At 39.7% G+C, this 24,419-nt stretch overlaps 1 protein-coding gene across 4 annotated transcripts in view; it reads left to right on the top strand.

Annotated features, from left to right (window-relative positions):
• The window catches only part of LOC149204010 (glutamate--tRNA ligase, cytoplasmic-like), a 67,311-nt gene extending 43,721 nt beyond the window's left edge, over window positions 1–23,590 (top strand). For all 4 annotated transcript variants that reach the window (XM_089394617.1, XM_089394616.1, XM_089394615.1 and 1 more), the window contains exons 3-8: window positions 19,282–19,419; window positions 19,891–19,987; window positions 20,502–20,655; window positions 20,927–22,026; window positions 22,169–22,636; window positions 22,948–23,590. In XM_089394617.1, the coding sequence (XP_089250743.1) occupies window positions 19,283–19,419; window positions 19,891–19,987; window positions 20,502–20,655; window positions 20,927–22,026; window positions 22,169–22,636; window positions 22,948–23,184 (2,193 nt within the window). In that variant the 5' untranslated portion in view covers window position 19,282 and the 3' untranslated portion in view covers window positions 23,185–23,590. The remainder of the gene's footprint in view (window positions 1–19,281; window positions 19,420–19,890; window positions 19,988–20,501; window positions 20,656–20,926; window positions 22,027–22,168; window positions 22,637–22,947) is intronic.
• The last annotated feature ends 829 nt before the right edge of the window (window positions 23,591–24,419 follow it).

Raw genomic sequence — 24,419 nt, forward strand, 5'->3', positions numbered from 1 at the left:
AGTTTGGTGATTGTTGGCCAGAGTATTTAATTGTTGTTGTTTTAGGGGTTGCCATAACAATGAATTGCTTAATGTATAGTTGGGTGAGAGATGTATATGTTGGCAGCGTGCTAGAATGTTATGGTTGTCAGTGCAAATGTGTATGGATGTGAAGTGTATTGATAGTTGTTGAGTTTGTGATGCAAAGTTCCTAAAGAAGGTAAAGTCTGTTATCAATTGGAGACTGAGTGTTCACCATCTTCAGGGGCTGGGTATATTCTATTTTTATGGGGACGAGTTCTCTACTTGAAGCCGAGTGTTGTAGCAGAGGATTGTGTTACTTCTTGAGGCAAGTCTGATCATCCCTGTATCACTGAAGTGTGCCAGATTCGTGGCTAGGTTTATCAATTGCCTTTCATCCATTGTTGTTTGCAAATCAAATGTTTGACAAAATCTCTGTGCACTAAATGTTGAAGAAACTCCTCAAAGAAAGAATTTTAGCTTTGGTATAATCATTTGCCAGTTGAATATCAAGCTTATTAATCATCAGGAAGGCTGAGTTTCCTTGCTGTTGTAATCCTGTAGAAGGCCAATCATTCCTCATGGGCTAGATTTGGGTTTGACACCTTGATGTAATTTAATGTTAATCTGCCTTGCAAGTGTGGATGTATTGCTGAGAAAACTTTGTTGATTGAGCTAGCCCAAAATGTAGAGTATAGGACATAGGTTGCTACATTGTTTCTAGCTAACAGTGAGATCAATATATTCCTCAAAAAATTTGATTACATTCATTGTTGCTGTAGTTTCTGCTGCTATTGGCTGAGTTTGGTTGTTATTATGACATCCAATAATTGTATTGCTATGTGTCTGTACATTCAGATATGTATGTTTCTATGGTGTCATACTGTCATAGTTGTTGAGTAGTGCCAGGATAGAGTGTAGCTGTTGAGTCATGTATTTTGTCGTGGCAGAGTTGAGTTACAGAGAGGTTGCATGTGTTTTTGGGTCAGAATATTGTTGAGTTGATTTGCTTGTGTGAGATGAAATTGATTATAGAGGGAAGTTACTGGAGCATAACATGTCCTGTCATTACACTGCTATTCGAGAGTACATTTGTTGAGTAATCTTCTGTATTGTTGCTACTATAAAGTGTTGATGTGAGTTATTGAGTAAGTTTGTTGCTAGAATAATAGAGGAATTTGCAGGTTGCAAATTTATTAGCCCATGGATGAGTCATTGAGGCAATTTGTAGCCCATTGTGCAGAACCTCTCGTTAGAAGAAATTTGATGTGGAAAATTTTTTAAGGGCTCAAATCAGGGAAGGATGAGGAGCCAAAGTGAAAGCAGTCTCCAGAACTCCCAAGGAAGAGCAAAAATCAAATGAGAAGAGAGCAAGTTTGTTTCACATGTCAGGAAGCATTAACACGATTTCATAGATTTAAAGTTACAGGGGATAGAGAAGTAGATGAGACTGTAAAAATTGAAGTAGAGCAAGAAATGGCAAGGAGCTCAAGTCAACTTATGTGGGAAGGGTTGAAGGGTCCATGGTTGGACAGGAGTTACATGCGGAATGCTCTAACTATCATGATCTCGAGGGGGGCATGACCCAGAAATGGCTGAATCACATCATGAGGATCACGAGTCTACTCTTTTGGAGAGCCCATTGAAGGTTCAGGTGATAGTAATGGATGAGATGGGGTTCTTTACTATAGTTGAGTCCATTGATTTTCACGAGGATACCTTTGAAGAGCATGAACAATCATATGGAGATGATGATAACAACCCACCTGTGCATCCATATTTAATGGCTGAAGGGGATGAGCAACAAATTGACCCCATATGTGAAGAAGACCAAAGAGTACATTTAGGGATTCTTGCAAGATGAGCTACTAGTGATCCAGCATGAAAAGAACATAAAGGAGTGTGAGTTAGATGAGGAGGATGATATGCATAGTATGCATGATGAGCCATCTTTAGAGAGCTAGTTGAAGGCTCAAGTTGGAGACATGGTGGAGATGGTTGAGTATCCATCTTTGGTTAACTTCCACCCATTGATGAGGTGCAAATAGATGCAGAGGCAACTAGCAGGGATGTAGTACTTTCAGACAATAGCCACTGGGAAAAGATTGAGCATTTTAGGACTGATCTTATGGCATTGAAGCAAAAGATCTAAACAGTTCCCATATTATTGGCAAATGATTTAACATGTTCCAAAAAGTGTGTGTTTTCATATTTTCCCCGAGGCCAAGAAGGCAAGGTTCAGGTTAAAATACAATCATGTAGAAGTCACCCCATTGCTTGAAAGTTGAATCTCAACACTTCCATTTTGGTGACTCCAATGAGGGAATAATTATGTATTCTATGCAATTAGCCAACAAGACTGTTGAGAGCTCTCTCCTTAACCTGAACGCTTACTCTACAATTTACTTAACAGTAAATGTCATATGGTCAAAATCAACATATTTGTTGGACGTGGATTGTAGGATAAATTTTCAGAAAATGGAAAGTCCCTTGTTCCAAGTCGATGTGGAGAATTTTATCTCAGGTTAGGGAAGGAATGCTTTAGTGGACCGAATCATTGATATAACTGATCAAGGGTTTGTTGTACAATTTTCAACTACAAATCTTCAGAGATTGGATGGCACATTGTTTTTGCTGAAAATGATTTCTAATGAAATATGTTATTATCTACATATAATGAACTTCAGTTTACCATAATGGTGTTGTCCAACAAAGGCTCGAGGGTTTAGAAATTAGCATTCAAATGGATTGCCGATATCATGATATCGCCATGCCAAAAATTAAAATGAGCCTTGAATAGTGAACACTTAAACTATTCTGCTCGGCTCTCGGGATCGACTCAGGCTCCCACAGTGGCTGAGTGACACATTCGGTTGGCGGGTTGAAGGCTCCAGAGTCCACACTACTCGCTCGCTGGTTGAGGGCTCGGTGACTCGCTCACAATGTCAAGACTCAGTGGCTTGTGGGCTGAGGGCTCAGTGGCTTGCTCACAATGTCAAGACTCACAGTCGCTCGCGGGTCGGGTAACTCCACATTTAGTCCAAAATGATAAACGCAAATGAAAATGACCGCTCTAGGAAAATGACAAATGCCGACTAGGTAAAGGTTATAAAATGGGAAAAAAACCTCATAAAAAGCACAACGAAAATCAATATAAAATGTGAAAACCGTTCTCGGCGGCCATTGAAAAACCCTAATACGTTATTGTTTTGGTCGGATTAGTTTTGGTAAAATTTGAAACGTATTAAAAATGATCAGAAACAGATGCTTTTTATGAAAAACGCCTTAAAAACGTTTTCGGATTCCAACAAATTCTGAAACGCTAACAATATTTTTTTGTGCCGTTTTTTATGCGTTTCGTGCTAGTTTCCGGATGAACGACGTTTTGGGGAGGTTAGCCTGACGTTTCCGGTAACTTAGCTGCGGGGAAGTTTTTGGCTAAATCATCCCACTCTTGAGCGTGAGGGTTACAGAACCCGTGCTGGGACATTTGAAGGATTGATCATAAGAACATTGTGAAAGGGGGTTTTCTTTCCTCTCACTCTACTAAAGATAATGCATTTAAAATTTTTTCCCCTATTTTCATTTGCTTTTATTTGAATATCTGACATTGTAAGAGATAACAACTTAAAGATCATCCATTTAAATTTTTTTCCAATCTATTTTCATTTGCTTTTATTCGAATATCTGACATTGTAAGAGATAACAACTTGAGCTAAGGGCGGAGGCGTCTTCATACCCTGCGGATCAAGCTTTGTAAACTATTTGTACATTATTTGTAAATTATTTATCTTTTAATTGTAAATTTGTAAATATTTTTTTTTTCCAAAGGAAAAAAACGAAACTTTTTATTAAGATGATAAAAAGTTTACATTGCAGATGCTGTAGCATCACTTGTCATCCTGTGAGACTATCATGACTGTTTTATAAAAGATTACTGCCTTATGCCTGAGCATATTTCTTCAAAAAGCTGAGACTGTCTCTGATTTTCCCTGCATTATGTTCCTTTACGGCTGTAAACTTAAACAAAAATCAATGCACTTATCAAAAATGGATACCATCAAACACGGGTCTCCTCAGCATAGAGGAAAACAACCCGTCACCATAGCTGAGAGTTTAATAAAAGCCAAAAAGTCGGAGCTGTAGAAGTTTTAATATGTATATGAGAAAAAGAAACAAAAATTTCTGTCATAGAATCAGAGCATTTGATTGTAAGGCGGCTGATCCGATCTTCTGGTTTGGCCTTGATCATCTTCTTCTATTTTCCAGCTGCCCAAAATCTGCTGTAGACCGTCTTTAGAAAGTTTATCCGCTGTGTCATTCCTTTCCCTGAAAATATGACATAGTGAGAAACTGTTAAAAAAAGATTTTAGTCTCTGTATTTCTCCCAAGATTTGTTTTAAGACCTGATTTCTGCAGGAACTTTGACCATTTACCCATCTGATCACATTTTGGGAATCCCCGAAAATTTGAATTGTGAGGGTGTGCCTTTGGATGAGCCAGCATATAAGTAGTTTTAGAGCAAGCAGTTCTGCAAGGTTATTTGAGCCTGCTCCTAGTCCCACAGAGGCTTTAAGAATGTGCGATGGAGTTTCTTGGATGACTAGGCCAGCTCCTGCTATATTGTTTTGGGATGCCCCGTCGAAAAAAGCCCGTGGGATTCCTTCGTCAAACTGCACTTTTGGAGCATTCCTTTGGGAGTGAACTACCTTGGGTTCGGGATACTGGAAAAGATGGCAGAGCTCTGAATGGCTGTGATAACTACGGGTGTTTCCTTGTCCTGGAAGATGCTCTTGTTCCTGGCTATCCAAACTCCCCAGCTGATGATGAGAGGAAGGTTGCACATGTTCCCATGTGGATGTGAATGCCACCACTTCTGCCAAGCTTCTTGCACACTGTTACCTTCCCATTCGAGCTTTTTGTTTAGAAGATTTCCTGCCTCGCTCCATATCTTAAGAGTTTCTGGGCACTTTAGAAAAAGATGTGTTATGGATTCTGCTTCTGATTTGCATAAGGTGCATCTCCCAGGCCCGTGCATGAATCTGGACTGCAGGATGTCCCAAGTAGGAATTTTACTTCTTAAGATGCACCAGAACAAGATTTTTGACTTTGGAGGGCTCTTGAGTTTCCATAGCTGTTTCGACCACCATTCCGGCTCTCCCCATCCTTTCCTTGACATAAGGAAGTTATAGCCGTTCTTTGGAGCATAATACCCAGAATCAGCATGTGCCCAAATTAATTCATCCTGTCTGTCACTCAGCCTAACATTGGATCTGAAGAGTTCCTGGGTATAAACTCTCCATTCGTTCCACCATCTTTGCTCCAACTCCAATTCTTCTCCATTCTTCCAAGCTTGGGCCCAGATGGATGAAGAGCCTGGTTTCTCCACTTGGCTTAGAAAAAGGAGACCTTTTTCTTCTAACTGCTGAATCAGGCCAGGGGAGAGGGCATAGTCTCCATTGCAGCCAACCCAGGGATCCTTCCCGATCTTGACCTTTTCACCATTCCCAATCTTCCAAGCTAGTCCTTGCTCGATCACCTTAAAGGACTCCAAAGTAGCTTTCCATATGGCAGAAGTATTCTTTTGGATCTTGACTGGGTTCCTGATCCATTCTTCCAGAGGGGTTGGGTCTATGTATTTCCTTTTAACCGTTCTTGTCCAGAGGTTTTCCATCTTAATAAGACGCCACCCAGATTTGGCTGCCAATGAAAGTCTGAAGTCAGGCAGGCTTTTTATCCCCCAGCCACCCCATTCTTTTGGTCTCGCCACTTTCTCCCAGGCTACCCAAGGGAGAACCATGTTTTCTTTTGATCCTGCCCACAGAAATCTGCTGCAAATTTTCCTGATTTTCTCCAATACTCCTTTTGGAACCCATGTTAAAGCTGCCCAGTAGACTGGGATGGCTAATAACACAGATTTTATGAGGGTCAATCTCCCTGCTCTGGATAGCCATTTGAAACTCCAGTGGCTGATTCTTGCTTCGATCTTTGCAATTAGCCAAGACCAGTCCTCTTTCCTGTAATCATTTGGCTTCAACCAGAATCCCAAGTACTTAAACGGGGCAGCCATATTGCACATTTCATATGGGAAAAAAGAGCTGAACTGTTCCTTTTCTTGTCTGGTTAGTCCTTCCTCAATGATTTGGGATTTCCTGGGGTTGATCTGCATTCCAGTAGCTTTCAAAAAGAGTTCAAATATGGTTTTTAACTCCTTAAGTTCATTTGGGGAGCCATTAGTAAAGACCAGAATATCATCTACGAAGAGAAGATGAGATATGAACAAATTTACAGCTGCCTCTATACCTTTTATCTTACCTTCCCTTTTGCTTTTTTGAATCAGCTGGCTTAGTCCTTCGGCCACTAATAGGAATAACAAAGGGGACAGAGGGCAGCCTTGCCTCAGTCCTCTCTGTCCTTTGAAGAAAGGGGTGGCAGCTCCATTGATGAGTATAGCATAGCTTATGTCTGTGATACACCCCATGATCCATCTGATGAAATCCACTTTGAAACCAAGATGCGTTAGGAGTAGGCGAATGTATATCCAGTTTATCCTGTCATAAGCTTTGGATAAGTCAATTTTGATTACTGCTCCCTTCTTATTTTTCATCTTAACACTATGAAGGACTTCCTGAGCCACACCAATTGCTTCATGAATTTGTCTTCCATTTAGGAACCCAAATTGTTCAGGTGAAATATGCCTTGATAGGATTGGTTTGATCCTGAGAGCTATCACTTTTGCAATTATTTTATAAATACTGTTGCATAAGGAGGTAGGTCTGAAATCCTCAAAAGATTCCGGAGCTTCCTTTTTTGGAATGAGAGCTATGAAGGTTGCATTGAAAGGGCTGTAAATTTCTCCTTTCGTTCTTGACTCCTCTACTACTTCTGTGATTTCTTCTCCTATCTGATCAAAGAAGTGTAGGAATAGCTCTACTGACCAACCATCCGGTCCGGGACTTTTCTCTTTTGCCATAGATTTGATAACACTCTCCACTTCCTCCTTCGAGACTGGGTCCATTAGGTGATCCGCTTCTTCCTCCTCCACATATCTGTGGAAACATTGAGCTGTTTGGATGACTTCCGCAATGGTGATCTCACCATTGTCTTTGAATAAGGATTGGAAGTGATTCACTCCAAGGGATGAAAGAGCTTCAAAAGTCTTAGCCTCCCTTACTTCTTCGCTCTTGAGGTGCCAAATAGTATTGGCACTCTTCCTCCCTTTTGCATAGTTATGGAAGAAGCTTGTGTTCTCATCCCTTGCTTTGAGCCAAATTGCTCTACTCTTAAGTCTCCATTCCTCCTCCTTTGCCAGCAGGATTTGATTCTTGCGCTTCTCCAGGGCTACGATTTTCTCCTTAGATTCTTGTGATGCGTAGCCATCTGCCTCTATGCTTTCCAGCTTTTGGAGTTCCTCATTAATCCTTGATAAGTCCTCATTCTGCTTTGATTTTCTGTCCTTTGCCCATAGGATTGTTGCCTTTTTCAGTCTTTTGAGATTTTCCATGAATAACAATCCTTTATTCTCTTGAGGTCCTCTGGCAGGATGTATCCAAATTTCTTTGAAAAGTTTATTGTAGGATTCGTCTTGAAGCCAGGAGGCGTTGAATTTGAAAGGGGCAGGGGGTTTAGGGGGAACTTTGGAGAGCTCAAGATATATCGGGAAATGATCCGAAGGACCCCCTTCTTCTACCCATTGTCTGAATAAAGGAATCGCAGCAGATAGAGCCTCATTGATTAAGAAGCGGTCTAATCTCTTCGCCACCCTAGCTTCTCCGACTCTTCTGTTCCTCCATGTTGGTTTCAGCTTGATGAGGTTTGCTTCTATGAGGTTATTGGAAGCTAAAAGATTCAGAAAGAAATCAGATTGCGGGTCCTCTCTAGCTGCTGGGCCCCAGGCTTCCGCTCTTCCCAAAGAGAAATTCAGATCTCCTCCCAGCACCATGTAATTATTTTTAACAAGCGAGGACTCCATCAAATTGTTCCAGGAGGGAATCCTTCCTTGACACGACCCGTAGACATTCAGGATAGTTAAAGGAAATTCGAAATCAGAAGACTGACACTCTATTCCCATCACCTACTTCATTCCCCATTGATTCCAGATCTTAATTCTACCTTCTCTGAAACCTACAGCCAAACCTCCTGAGTGACCATCAGCATCCGTGGCTGTAAATCTCCAACCTGGAAGAAGGGCATTTAGCGAAGATTCAATATCCTCTCCTTTCCCCAGAGTCTCCTGAAGAAGGAGAATATCCGCCTTAGAGTTCACAACTATCTCCCTAAGAGCCAGTTTTTTGGGTTTGCTGGCTAAACCCCTACAGTTCCATGAGGTTATGATCATTTTAAGGCAGAAACGGGGCTTTGCACTGCTCTAAGTGCCCCTGTGATAGATTGTTGCTTCCCATCTGCCACATCAAAAATAGCCTGAACTTGGGCCACAGAGAGCTTGGATTTCCTACCCCTTTTTTTCCCCGGCTGGCTCTGGGATGAGGAGGGATCGATGCCCCCCACAGAAGACATAGAGGCAGGTTTGTGAACCAGGGATCGGAGGTTATAGGGGCATAGGGGCTGCTGGGCCTGAGATGAGGGGTCAAGGCAACACCCGTCACAATTCAAATCAAGGGAGGGAATAGCGGCTGATAAGGTTTCAATACAATTTTCCAATTTGTCATCGACCATGTTAAAATTTATAGCTTTTATTCCAGGAGGGGAAGAATTAATATGCAGATCATCGGCTAAGCCTTCATTCAAGCAAACATCTTTATTTTCAATGTTAGGAAGAGGAGAGAGGATTGGATTCAAGCTCATACCCTTTGGATCCTCGGTTGGGCTTGGAGTTGAGCTCGGTGGAATCTCATCTGCGATCTCCTTAGCTTCCTTTAGGCCCGGTCCGTCTTCGGTCAAAACCTTCGGAGGTGCCTGAATGTCTGCTCTCTGATCCTGGCTCCCCTGCTGCGGTTCTACATCCATTGAATCGGCTTCCTGAGCGACTGTTATCTCCTTATTTTCCTGTGCCTGGGGGCGCCTGTTGTTCTTTTCCGGCCTCTCCCTCATTCTCTGGAACCTCCTCCATCGTCTTCCTAAGGGACATTCCTTGGCCAAGTGCCCGTATTCGTGGCATCTGTGGCAACGGAATGGCAAGTATTCATAATCCAGTATTTGTTCAAATACATATTCCTTGTATTGCAGAATGATCTTCTCTGCCAATCCTCCGCTTGGATTAAGGCTTACCAAGATCCGAGCCATTGCCCTGTTGTGTGTTTCCAGGAATGACATGTCCGCCTCCAAGTAGGTACCCAACCTGTCCCCGATCGACTTAAACACCGATTCGACCCAGAGGAACGAAGGCAACCCAGGCGCTCTTACCCACACTGGGAAGACATCAGCTTTTTCATGGTCTGCATCGAACATGGGGCTCCATTTCTTGAACAACACCGGAATGTTCCTCAGTGACCAGTTCCTCTTCAGTACCCATTCTGCTGCCTCTTTGTTTTCGAAACGGACCGAGAACCATCCTTTAGCTAATGACGTAGCCCTGAAGTCTCTGATTAGGTCCGATTTCCAATTCTGCTTCCCCCAAGATTGGATGTAGTCGGATGAGTATTTCTTCCCTCTTACCCTGCCAACCAGGGTGCTTTCAGCAACCTCCAACACTTCTTCAATTTGAACGTCCATACCCAGCACCAGATTTCCTTCTACCCCTTGGGATTTGATCAGTCTCTGTTTTTTCCTTTGCCCTTCTGAGGCTTTTGTTCCTCTGGAAGCGTCTCTTAGGGCTTCATTCTCCTGCTGCCCTCTGAGAGAGCTAGGGCCGGAGATCTGGGGTATAGGGCTTGCCTCCGGGCGGATCTCCTTCAAGGAATTTTGAGGAAGATTTAAAGACTCGAGAAAGGATTGATTGATTACCTGAGACCCCTGGTTTATTCGCCTATCTTCCCCTCTAGGTTCCTGATGCTCAACGGAGCCCTGATCCGGCCACCCAATCTCCTTTGGGCTGATTCTGCTTTTAGCGATTGAAACCCTTGTGATGGCTGCAGATCTTTCCTCGTTTCCTACAGGGCTTTGCCCTAGCTTTGCTCCAAGGTTAACAATGTCTTCCAGGCCGCCGGAGAGAATCGGTCCTGCAAACCCTAAATTCCCTTTGCTCCCAAAATGAGGCTTGATCGGGCTTGTCTGAGGGTTTTCCTTGCTCGATCTTTGATGCTGGTACTGTAGCTTTCCCCCCTGTTGCACTGCTGCTGTCCCTTGCAGTTCCTTGGTCGTATTAGAGAGGGTAAGGGTCGATCTTTCGAGTTCCGGACAGAACGGATGAGAGGCGAGGGCTTCCACCGTTTCGAAATAACGCTCCATGTTCTGAGGCGTTGGATCTTTCCCCCAGACAGAGAGAATATCCTCCATAGCTGGGTCTAGGTCAATGCCTTCGTCTGGGTTAACCATGGTTAGTTTGCTGGTCACTGCTCGTTGTCGGCTTGTCGAGGGCTGGGAAGTCGTTGTCCGAAAATTCCTATTCCTGTTTTCCTTGGGGTAAATTCCTTCTCGTTTTGCAGTTGCTATGTCCTCCAGGTGTCTGTTCTTTGCATGCAAAAACCTCCACCTGCCGATCTCCTACCTGTTTTCTCCGGTGCAAGACAGGCTGCCGCTGCCTACACCCCGTCCATTGCTGATGGGCCCTGTCCTCGGCCCTACAGGCCTAGATCTGGCTCTGCGCCAGCTGCCAGAACCACCCTCGTAAATTTGTAAATATTATTATTATTTTTTTTTAATATTTCATACTCTGCAAATAGTATTTGAAATATTTCATTGTAAATTTTTGTAAATAATAATATTTGAAATTTATTATTTTAAACTTGTAAATATTTTACTATGTCTCTTAAGCTTGGTAAATATTTGTAAGTGTTTTTTTTAAGATTTTTTATTTAATCTTTAAATATATTCATGTAGCAAATGTAAAAGGGAGCAATGTATTTTTTGATCTGCACGTGCATTTCTTTACCTCCCTCGAGTAGGAGGATGGGCTTAGCCTTCACCCAGTCTCATGGCTAGGGTTTAAAGGGCAGACATTGCATACTTTAAGGGCCTATTTGCCTCAGCCGCAAGGGTTTGATACCCACATTTTCCACTTCAGGATTCGATTTTGCAGGAGTTCAAATCTTTAATTTCCTTTGTGAATTTTTTCTCATTTTTAAATCTGATTGGAGTTTCAGTTTGGCAGGGTACATAGAGATTTTGGAGCTTAAAGTTTGATTTGAAATTTTGATTGGCTAAACCGCTTGTTTCTCTAGCTCGTCTAAGCTTAACCGCAAACCTATTGGGCCTCAATTACCATAACCACAACCTGTTAATGCTTGTCAAGGAAGCCGCAGGCACTCAGAGGGCTTATACGTTGATATATAATTTGTTTTAACGCTAAAATTTGGCTTTTTGGACAGACCTTATCTCATAATCTTTAAGGGGTTTACTATCTGAATTGTTTTTGGTTGTAGGCTTTTTGACCATTTGCTTCAAGGAAGCCGCAGGCCTTTTGGCCTCTAAAATATTCACTACATATAATTTGTTGCAGGGTTCTTAAAGCATTTGTTTTTTGGGGATTGTATTTGGCACTTCTAATCTTTAGGTTACCCCTGGTTTTTTGCAGACTCATTCTCAATATTTTTTTACCATTTGGTAAGGCTTGTAGCTAAACTCTTCCAGATCTGGTCATTTGCAAGGCCTAGGAGTCCCCTTTAGGTTTGGCTGCAAACAATAAATTGATGTTGGAAGTTTGACAACGAATTATGTAAATATGAGTAATAATTTGTATTAGTTACTACTAGTTAGTTTTATACAGAAACAGTAGTTATGTAACGAAGGAGGCTTGTATAAAACTAGTGAATGCCCGAGAAATGTAATCATGGAGAATCATTATTGATTGAATAGAGAATCCAATCCCTTGCCCCGTGGATGTTTCTTTGACACCCTGTCAAGGTTTTACCACGTAAATCCTGTGTTGTTAATTGTGTATGTGAATTCAGCTTTCAATCAGTTATATGCTTTTCTTGGTCAATGTATAACTAAATGTTTTCCTCATTTGTTTCCTCATTTTCCCTATTTGAACTACAAATGGTATCAGAGCGTGAGCGTGAATTTGCCTGTGGTGAAAAAACAATTTCAGCGTAGAGCAACTGGATCACTGTGTGGTTGAGTGTGTGGCTGAGCGTAGAGCGTGCCAGAACTGTGTATCAGAGCAAACTACCTGCGTGAAGGAGAGGTTCGCTGCCAGACCTGCTTGAGAAGAGGTTCACTGCCTTCGTGGAGAAGCCCATCTGCCTGCATGAAGGAGAGGACGACGAATCTGCCCTGCGTGAACGAGAGGAGGACGAACCTGCGCAAACCCTTGCTGGAAGACCAGAGCTGGCCATTGCTGCGTGTTATGTGACCAATCTGCATGCAAGAACACTGCCAGACCAGAAGTTGCTGCCCGCGTGGCCTGCGTGAAGACCAGAGGTTGTTGCCCGCGTGGCCTGCGTGAAGACCAGAGCGTGTTTGCCAAAACCCTTTGCGTTAACTCCATTGCTGTTTGCGTGCTGGAGCAGAAATGATGTTGCTACGTGGCGTGACCTCTGCGTAACTGTTGAAGGGCTGCGTTGACTGCAGCGTGAGGAGGAAGCCGTGGACCTGTTGCGTGCATGAAGGCTGTTGTTGTCTATGTGTGAAGGCCAGGAAAGCTGCTGTTGTCTCTACTTAAGGAGCGTAAAGGTGCCTGCGTGAAGGCTCAGTCGTGCAAGGAAGCTGCTCACTGTCCTCGTCAAGTAGAACCGAAGTGCCCTCTGTTGCGTGCTGCCAGAGGCCTGGCTTGTGGAACTGGGTAATGTTTTTTTTGTTTGAGAATTCTTCCCAGAAATTTGAATTTGGAGGGAAGAAAATCAAAGAAATCCAAGAAATTTCTTTTTCCAGAAATTTGTGAAAGACAAAGGGGTGGATTTATTTAAATTGAAGGAAGGAAAATAAAAATAAAAAAAAATCAAAGGGTTTTTTTTTCATTAATTTGAAAGAAAAGTCTATTGAAGGGTTATTTAAAAAAAAAAGGGAATTATTTTTTTTTTTTAAGAAAGAAAAAATATAAACCCTAGTTGAAAGAATAAAGATTGAAACCCTAGACTAAAGACTGAAACCCTAGGAAGGAAAAATGGCCAAGATGTCGAATGCAAAATTCGAGGTGGAGAAATTCACCGGCAAGAGCAATTTTGCTCTTTGGAATAGTTAGATGTTAAAACAGCTTTCCTACATGGTGATTTGAATGAAGAGATATATATGGAACAGCCATAAGGTTTTGTACAAGGTCGCAACAGAAGATTAGTTTGCAAGCTCAGGAAATCATTGTATGTCTGAGGCAGTCTCCCAGACAATGGTACAAGAAGTTTGATTCCTTCATGGTGAGCCAGAAGTTTATAAGAAGTGAGTATGATCATTATGTATACTTCAAAAGTTTCAATGGCATATTCATTATCTTAGCTTTGTATGTTGACGATATGCTTATTGCAAGCAAAAGCATGGAAGAGATCAATAGGTTAAAGGCTCAGCTCTCTAGGACGTTTGATATGAAGGATCTTGGAGCAGCAAAACATATCTTGGGCATGGAGATACACAGAGACAGGAAAAATGGTAAGCTTTGGTTATCACAACAGAAGTATGTGGAGAAAGTACTTGAAAAGTTCTGTATGAACAATGTGAAACCTGTTAATGTTCCATTAGCTTCCCATTTTAAGCTTTCTTCGGTTTTGAGTCCTAGAACTGATGAAGAAAAGCAGTATATGTCTCATGTACCATATGCAAATGCTGTAGGCAACTTAATGTATGCGATGGTATCTACAAGACCTGACATTTCACATGCAGTTGGAGTTGTCAGCAGGTTCATGGCAAATCCAGGTAAAGAACATTGGCAAGTAGTGAAATGGGTGCTTCGATATCTAAGAGGCACAAGTGACCATTGCATCATCTTTAGTGGTGGTGAAGGATCGGTCTGCAGATATGTAGATGATGATTATGCAGGTGATTTGGACAAAAGAAGATCTACTACAGGTTATGTCTTTACTCTTGCATGTGGAGCAATTAGTTGGATGTCAAAGCTTCAAGAAACAGTTGCATTGTCCACTACCGAAGCAGAATATATAGCTGCTTCAGGTGCCAGTAAAGAAGCAATCTGGTTAAAGGGTTTGCTTGATGAGATTGGAAGGACGCAGGAGAAAGTGAATGTACTTTGTGACAGTCAAAGTGCTATTCACTTGGCTACAAATCTTGCTTATCACAGCAGAACCAAGCACATTGATGTAAGGTATCATTTTCTGAGACATGTGATTGATGGCGGAAAAGTAGCTCTTCAAAAGGTCCATACGCGAGAGAATTGTGCAGACATATTCACAAAACCAGTTACAGTAGAGAAGCTGCGATGGTGTTTAGCTTCTCTTGGCTTGCAGAAAAGATGATGAATGGGCATGGGCAAGGGATTAGGAAAATTGTTGTCAAGGTGGAGTTTGTTGGAAGTTTGACAATGAATTATGTAAATATGAGTAATAATTGTATTAGTTACTACTAGTTAGTTTTATACCGAAACAACAGTTATGTAACGGAGGAGGCTTGTATAAAACTAGTGAATGCCCGAGAAATGTAATCATGGAGAATCATTATTGATTGAATAGAGAATCCAATCCCTTGCCTTGTGGATGTTTCCTTGACACCCTGTCAAGGTTTTACCACGTAAATTCTGTGTTGTTAATTGTGCATGTGAATTTAGTTTTCAATCAGTTATATGCTTTTCTTGGTCAATGTATAACTAAATGTTTTCCTCATTTCTTTCCTCATTTTCCCTATTCGAACTACAATTGAATGCATATTCATCAAGCTTCTTGAGTTCGAAGAACTCTTTCTTCTGTCAAAGGAGTTCCTCTCATTCTAATTCTGGTGATAAAAGTAATTCTTTATTCTGTTGGGAAACTTGAACTCAATGAGGAGTCCTTTAAAGGATTAATCTTTTGTTTTGCCGGAAAATTTCAACCTACAGTGATCAGACCTCTTTTTAAGACTGACAATTTGGGTCTGTGTAAAGGCAGCATATTTGTTTCTTTAAAGGATTTTTCCAGAACTCATTGGTGGCCTGAAAACAATTGGATCTGGTGCTTGCATTGGCACACCAACCATCAAAGGCACTCGGTCAAGTAAGTCTGAACTGAAAGCTTCATTTGCAGATCTTAATCCTAAAAAACTAAACCTTAAAACACTAAGCATACTACACAATAATCATAAGAAAATTCTGAAGCATTTCTTTGAAATTGCATGGACTGAGTTCTTAAACAAATTAAAACTCATTTTCCTATCTCTAAGAAAAGACCTTGTAATCTGTGGTATTAAAATCTTGACAGCAGACCATTGAAAATTAGTTCTTTACTTATAATGATACTTGGTCTTCTTTAAAACACTCGTTCAAAATTTGTTACTAATTTAAAAGTGTTTCTGCTCCGTGTAAGCTGTCTCGTTTAAGTGCTGTTCCTAACTGTCTAAGAAAACAAAAGATCGTCATTGGCATCTAGGCCTTGGCACTGTTTCATTCAGAGGCAAACTTGGTTTCATTTCAAATACATAATTGAATTTTGTTGCTAGTCCAAAGATTGCTCTCTTTACTGCTCATAAAAAAGCATCTTGCATGTAAAGATCCCTGTTGATTCGACTAGGATTACCATTGGCACTTTGAGGCTGGACTTGTTTCCCTTAAAAGGCAGCTTGTTAAATTAGTTGACTAGCTAAGATTTGCATTTCCCATTAGATCTTGCATCTTGATCATTGACAATTGGGTTTGCGAGTGATTTATATTTGCACTGGTGTGCTTGTTGATAGTGTCATTGTTCGCTAATAATTCACTGCTCATTGTTTTTTGGTGCTAACATTCTTCTTGCAGCAGTTACCTATCTTGTAACTTGACATTTCACTTGTAGGTGTTTCTAATTTGCAATTTAAGCGTTAAGGCACTGGTCTATCATTTCTTTCATAATTCAAGTGTCTTATAAATAATCTAATCATATATATCTCACATTGCTCAGTTAAGGCACTGGTCTATCATTTCTTTCATAATTCAAGTGTCTTATAAATAATCTAATCAGATATATCTCACATTGCTCAGTAATCAGGTGTGGCACCTAATTTTAATCAAGTTACATTGATGAGTAGTTGCATCTCTTAGAACTTGTTGATTTTCAATAAAGTTTCCCTTTCGCTTTCCACCTATAGGGACTGTCCCCCTTAGCTTGCCTAGGAGATAGCTAGAACGAAGAGGGCAGGGTTCAGAGTGACAGTCCCTGCCCTGAATGTTGCGCCTTAGGTGTACACTTTAGGTGACAACAAGGTTCACATCTAATTAGGCGACAAGCTTCTCACATTAGGATAACAACCTCATGCTAGTACTCTAACCAAGGTCTATATGTCCATGAAGTACTGCCAAGGTACTAGCATTTGGTGATTTGAAATAACCCCAAAAGCAAACATGTGGATGGATGTGTTTGATGTGTTTGTGCCCTAACTTTTGTGAGCATAATAAACTTTGATTGTTTAGCATTTTTGTATGCTTTTGTTGAGTTTGCAATTTGGGTATCGAATCATCTATTCTTAGCTTTCAGTTTGGGTCTCTGAGCATTTTTGATGCATTACTACGCTGGCCCCAAGGGTGACCCCTCTCTGCATTGTTCTTGTTCTCGACTGTTTATAATCTGATGTTCTTTTCATGTTCTCTATTGTCCTTCCACAAGTTGAAAACTAATGTTTTGCATGTGTCAATCTGTAAATTTTGTACTTTTACTTTTTTTTTGCTATGCCTCCAAACCTTCAAAATTGATGACTTCATATGTGGTTCCAAATTCCAACACACCCATGTTTTTGTTGCCTGTTCGACATTGAGAGGCTTCGAGATCTTTTATTATATGGATTTAAAATTCCGAAGTTTTACCGCCTTCAAAAGTTTAATATATTTAGTATTTACCGCTTATTTTTTAAAGAAAAACCATCTTGCCTTTGCATATCGGCTTGTCTTCTTTATTCGTTTTGAAGTTGGGACTTTCCTAGCACAACTTCTTGTGCACATCTTGGTTCTCTGCCCTTTGGTTCTAGTTCCACTTGAATCGAGTTGCTTTGATACCTTGTCGTTTTTGGGGATTGCGTACTCATTCAATATACATTAGGAGTGTTATGCTACATTAATGTTACATCTCTCGCACTCAAGGTATATCATTTCTCATCTCATATTTATAGCATCCTTTTGTGGTTATGGTGGTTTAACCACCCACCTTTTACATATTACATTTTACACTTTCGTCACATGTTATAATATTCAACATTAACATTACAATACACATGTTTATAAATATGTGTGCTCTCTTTTTCCCTATGTTGATGAGCAAAATTTCATTTGCAACATGATTGTAGTAGTCAAATTATTGAGACACATGCATTGAATTCCATCCTAAGTTATTGGATATGTCTTTGCAGGGTCTTGGGGACAGTATATCCCATATTCGATACAGATACAAAATTGAATGCGGATTGGATATGGCTAGGATACATCTCAGATATGACTAGGATATGTATATTGCATTAATATGTCAAGGATAGGTATCTTACACTGATATGGCTAGGATATATCTTGTAGGAAAATCCCAACTGTAAATTATGAAGTTAATATATTGGCCAAATCGACCCGGGTTGAACAAAGATTGAGTTTTCTTCAAGTTGAATATTTGGACTCTATACTTGCTTGTTTGCCACTTGGTAGCTTTAATGAGTCCTTAATACCTTCGTTGATTTTCATTTGATGTAGTCCTACTTGGCTTTGTTGACTATTTGTTTTTAATTTTTAAGGTTTTGGAGGATGTCTTGTCGAAGAAATTATGTTAATATTGAAAGGATTAATAAAAATATGCGACTCTAGTTGTGGTGTTATTTTTGTTGACTTCTTATGAACCTTTGAATCTTCTATCTTCCATAAGTGCATGGTCGTTTCTTTTCCCTATTTAGAAACGGTCTTATTGAATAGTTTTGAATCATTGTACTTTAATATTTCGTTAGTAAATCAAGGATGGTGATGGAGTACAAAATTATTTGGTAATGCAAGTGCTCCAAATAGCATAGTGAAGGTCATCCATGGCAGTTTCATCGAGTACGACTATATTACTGAATTTGGTGAGTGTTAAAGTATAACACGAGAATAGATGTTTATGTAATATGGTCACTATAAATGTTAATGATAAGTGACCAATGTAGTATTAAGGTTAGGTTTTAGATGGTTAAACTGCCATAAGGAACTTAGGGTGCCCTATAATAATGTTATGGGGGATGATTACTCAAGAGTGGTATTTGTCTCAAGAGGAACAATGCTCTGCTACCTGCCGATCACAACCACCAATGAGAATTAGATCTTTGCACTGTGCTTATCATGCTTCAAACAAATCTAATACCACTGTAGAGAACATACTACAGGTTGATTTTCAATTTGTTTTCTCTGTTGCATTGAGGACAACTGCTCCTGACCACTCTGGCATGATGCACTCCAACCTATTATCAACTTTGATTGCGTCAACTGTTATTTAACCTACACATCTACAACAGATCGCTGATGCATCAGCCTGTCCTACCTGTCTGCACATGTCACACTCAGAATTGCTCTGGGATAGATTTTTGCTGCTCATTGCTTGTGCAAGGTTGCACTCTGCTGTGGGGGTTTTATGTTATTTGCATTAGCTACCTTTTTATCTAGGGAAATCATCCTCTCTCTCAGTCTGAGGGTGAGAGTGAGGGACAATACAACAATATTCATAGGCACATAGCCATTACAACAATATTTCTCATCATCGTGTTACTCGCGGGGAATTGAACCTGTGTAGGGGAGATAACAACCATTCTACCTAACCACCTGAGATAACCCCATTTGACTATTTGCATTAGCCACTTATATAATAATGGAAGGATATTTGATGAATGACATGATGCCATATAAGAAATTTAATGCTTGACCAAATCCATGCCCTGGAACTTACATTTTTATGAAGTATTTTGCTGTTGCAAAACTTATTGAAAATATATCCTTCCTGCAGAACAAAGAGGGAGATTTGAGCTTCATATCTGGTGCCGAGATTTTTGTTGCCTATGAATTTTGAAACACTGCACATTCCTTGCTTTTTTGGTCTTTTGTTTTGCAGTATTGACATCTTATTTCATTTCTTTAACTCTTGTGGGAATGACAATGAGTATATGATCTGGTGCATACAGAATGGAGGTGGCTTTGGCATATGCAGAAGAAGCTCCACCCCTTTCCGTCTTTGCTACAGCAGCAGTTGCGGGTATATCGATAAATGCTGATCCCAAGCTTCCTTCGGGGTCACCACCAACATTCTCCTTTCCTTCTGGGTATGCTCCTATAGTTTATATTATGTTTTCTTCTGTTTTGAGAATTATACTTTTGTATCTTTTGCTGTGTTTGCATATATGCATGATTCTTTTACAGTTCTGTTACCGTGTTATTAACATCTATTCTGAACTATGATTCCTTGTTTACCATACTTGTTTTATATTTAAGCTGGAGGCTGCATTTTAGCATAAGTATTCATGGACAGTATAAGACTTCACTGAAGTGTTTTTGAAAATTAAAAAGGTTCTGAAGCAGGGATATGTTTCTTATTAGTTAAATATACAGTTCTTTCAGATCTTCTCATATTTGATTGAACTTTATGACCATTTTATCTTTTATGAGCCAAGGGCTCTAAAGAGACTGGATTACAGAAGTGAATGAGCCTGAGATGCTCAGTATTGCGATGAGGGGTTTTATTGTTGCACATGGAATTACTTGAGTTCATAAGATTACTTGTGTGCTTGTTACAGAGAAGAATTTCATGGAACCGGAATATTATTAAGATACCTTGGCCGCATTGCAAGTGTCCCTGACTTTTACAACCGTGATGCGTTTGCGACAGCTCAGGTGATTCTCTTTGCCATTTCTCTATTTAATGAATTTTTTTATCCTATTAGTTTTCTCAGACTCCATTTCTTGTGACTACTGCTTGACGTTTTGACTAGTTCCTCTTGTTTAGCATTTCCTTGTCTAGTTGTACATCCTTGCACATTGAAAACTGTACTTCTAGTCCTTCTTGGTTGCAACCTAAGCCAATAAAATTATTACTCCCTTTAGAAATATTTGATTGTTCATAATTCAATTTTCACTATTTCTTATTTCTACATTGTCCTTTTATCTAGGGATTAGCTAATTACATTCCACAGTGGTTATTGAAGTGAATTTTCTGGAATTGAGATGTACAGAAATATAATTAACAGCTCAAGTTTACCCCTTGGGGCTATATATATATATGCATATTCATTTGGCTAAGTTCTTTCTATATATTTGTTGCAACAATGTTATGAGTGTCTGAGTGCTTCCTATGTATTTTTTAAGCAATGCTAGAAATTGATTTGATCAATGTATGATATTATCCCAGATTGATGAATGGCTGGAATACGCCAATGTCTTTTCGGCTGGAGCTGAATTTGAAAAATCTTGTACTTATGTGGATAATTATCTGTCACTGCGGACTTTTGTGGTTGGGTATAGTTTATCTGTAGCTGATATAGCAGTTTGGTCTGGTCTAGCAGGTATGCTATTTATTAGTGGTCATTTATATATTTGTAGGCATCTATTTTTATGAGTTCATCATCAGTTGATGCACATGTTGGTCATATACATAGGGCATTGCACACGCAGGACTAGTTTGTATCTCTTGCTCTCTTACAAGTTATGTGAATTTATTGCCCATCAATTGCATATAGGCTGGTCTATATATACATATTTTTGTTTTACTACAAGGCAGAGACAAATCCAGAATGATAGATGTATCATGAAACTTTTGGCTTCTCTTGTTCTCAGGCACTGGGCAAAGATGGGAAAGTATCGGTAAATCAAAGAAGTTTCAGAATCTAGTCCGGTGGTACAATTCAATATTGTCAGAATATCCAGTACTGAGTGAAGTAATTCAAAAATATGTAGGCAGACGAGGAATTGGCAAGCCGGGGTTGGTGAATAAGAAAGAGAATGATGGTACTGGGATCAAAGGTGAAAACAATGAAATAGAAAAAGCAGAGGGTTCCTTTGACATTGATCTGCCAGATGCTGAAATAGGAAACATGTGTACACGTTTCCCTCCTGAGCCAAGTGGTTATCTCCATATTGGGCATGCAAAGGCTGCTCTTTTAAACCAATACTTTGCTCAGAGGTATAAAGGGCGCTTAATCATACGCTTTGATGACACGAACCCTGCTAAAGAGAGTAATGAATTTGTTGAGAATATTCTAAATGATTTGGATACACTCGGTATCAAAGGAGAAGGACCCACATATACTTCAGATTATTTTCCGCAGTTAATGGAGATGGCTGAGAAACTAATATCTGAGGGAAAGTCCTATGTAGATGACACACCCCGAGAGCAGATGCAGAAGGAGAGAATGGATGGAATTGAGTCAGTGAATAGGAATAATAGCGTGGAGCAAAATATGGCTTTGTGGAAAGAAATGGTTGCTGGGTCTGAGAGGGGCAAGCAATGCTGTCTTAGAGGGAAGATGGATATGCAGGCTGCAAATAAGTCACTTAGGGATCCTGTTTATTATAGATGCAATCCTACATCTCATCATCGTGTTGGGTCCAAGTACAAAGTTTATCCAACGTATGACTTTGCATGCCCATATGTTGATAGTATTGAGGGTGTGACACATGCTCTTCGTTCAAGTGAATACCATGATCGCAATGAACAGTACTATCAAGTCTTACAGGATATGGGTTTGCCCAAGGTCCATGTATGGGATTTTAGTCGTTTAAATTTTGTTTACACACTTTTGAGCAAGCGAAAGTTACAATGGTTTGTAGATAACGGTAAAGTAGAGGGTTGGGATGATCCTCGGTTCCCAACAGTGCAAGGAATAATACGAAGAGGCTTGACTGTGGAGGCCTTGAAGCAGTTTATTCTCTCTCAAGTAAGGCTATATATTAGAGTTCCTTTGCTATAGGATTGTTCTAGTTTGCCTCTTCTTGTTATCAGTTTCTGATTGACTCACTCTATCTTATCTCCTGGAATTGGTTAAACATTTATAAATTTGTTTTCTGCCATTGCTTCAGGGAGCATCGAAAAATCTCAACCTTATGGAGTGGGACAAGCTTTGGACAATGAATAAGAAAATTATTGATCCTATATGTCCAAGACACACTGCTGTTTTTCAAGAAGGTCGCGTGATTTTGTGCTTAACAAATGGGCCTGAAGAACCTTTTGTTAGAATTGCACCCCGACATAAAAAGTATGAAGGAGCTGGGAAAAAAGCAACTACTTACACAAAAGAAATCTGGCTGGATGGTGCTGATGCAGCTGCTGTCTCAGAAGGCGAAGAGGTAACACTGATGGATTGGGGCAATGCCATCATACAACATGTTGAAAAGGACAAGAATGGCACCATTATACATCTTAATGGAGTGCTGCATCTTGAAGGCTCCGTCAAAACAACAAAGTTAAAGCTTACCTGGCTTCCAAATATATCTGAGCTGGTGAATCTGTCTCTTGTTGAGCTTGATCATTTAATTACTAAAAAGAAGGTACTTTTTTACCATTTGTTTTACTTAATAGATTTTTTTTCTTCTTGCTTATTTTCCACAGCTGTAAAGTTGTAGCAGCAGTGGCTTTTAGCTGCCTTTCACACAAGAATTGCTGTATTAAAATGAATTTGACGAAAATTTTAGGCTTTTTACTCTCTTCTGTATGCAATTTTTTTAATTTTCTGGATATGTGAATGTTTTCTTTGTGTTATTATATTTTTTCTGCAAACACGTGATTTTTGTTCTTATATAAAATAATTTATTTTTATGAACTTCAACTGTTCTCAGATTGCTTGACTTATATTTTGCAGCTCGAGGAAACTGATAATTTTCTTGAAGTTCTCAATCCATGTACAAGATGGGAAAGTCTAGCTATAGGCGATGCAAATATGCGTAACCTAAAAAGAGGCGAGATTTTACAGCTGGAAAGGAAAGGATATTTCCGATGTGACGTGCCCTATTTGAGGCCATCAAAGCCTGTAGTTCTGATTGCAATACCTGACGGTAGAAAGCAGTCTGTCTTGAAGGTAGAAAGCAGTCTGTCTTGAAAAGGCCTTGCTCTTGACTGACTGTGTTTAACGGTGTCTGAAATGCAAATTGAGTAGTACTAAATTTTTATAGTTGCTTTACAGTGGTAGAGAGCTGGCTGTCTTGAAAGGGCCATTCTCTTGACTAAGGCATAATTGGTGTCAAACACATTAAGAGTTGGATTTTGTCATACTAACTGTAATTTATTGAAAGAATAGCATCTATTATTTTGGGCAATTGGGTGTAAATGAATTTGGTTAAGGTTGTGTGACTATTTTGTCTCCAAGGGCCTTAGAGAGTGTAGTTTTATTATTTCTTAGCTTGAGCTAAGAGAGTTGCACAGCTTGTATTTTGTAACTTAGATTGAATTCTGAATCTGGACACTTTGGTTGAACTCTACAGCAATTTGCAATCTTATTTGTGCCATTTTCTTCCAATTTGTATGGTGCATGATATTAGGCATCTGTCCTACACTTGATTTGACAAAGTGACAAAGTGCTGTATTAACCATACAGCTTTCATATTGTTGACTAAATATACATAGCAGAGGTATCATGGAAGTTTTTTTTGGTAAATTTTCACGACATAATGGAAGAGGCAGTTTAGTGTTCATGCTGTAAAGAAATTGTTTGTGCTGAGCAATTTGTGTACAAAATGGAATTCACCCCACCATTTTTGTGTCTAGTTCATTCTTTGCATAGTGAGTAAAGATTGTCATCAAATTGATTTTTCATACTAAGAGTGAATATTAAATTGTTTCTTGCACTTTAATGTGAATGTCAGATCAGAGTCTATTGATGATTTGAGGGTTGGGGGAGACTGGGGCTCAATATTTAAGTAGAACCCAACATGCCTTGTATTCAAGATTGTTGAACATATCTTCTTAGTTGTCATAGCATCCACAAAATAAGATTTTTGTTATAACAGTAAAAGGATTTGAGTAGAAAACTGACAAATGTTTTTTTATGGCAAGATTTTGGTCTCAACATACTTTAACTGAACTATAGCGAAAAGCATAGCATGTAACAAAAGTTGAACTTAGAAGTCTTTGTAAATACTAAATACCACTATTTCTTATTCTAGGTTAGTTCTGAATTTCAATAAAATGAACTTTATAAACAAACTTGGCTGCTTCAAATTAGCAGTTTGGAATTTATGGAAAGTACACAATCATGATTGGCATATTGATAGAATTAAATCACATGTTATTTTGTAGTGAAACTTCCAACTCATTGATTTGGAAGCAAGGTCATTA

Source organism: Pinus tabuliformis, chromosome 1_2 (assembly GCF_031772625.1).
Source record: "Pinus tabuliformis cultivar Carrire ecotype Pingquan chromosome 1_2, CPIR1, whole genome shotgun sequence".
In the NCBI taxonomy this organism is placed as follows: Eukaryota; Viridiplantae; Streptophyta; class Pinopsida; order Pinales; family Pinaceae; genus Pinus; species Pinus tabuliformis.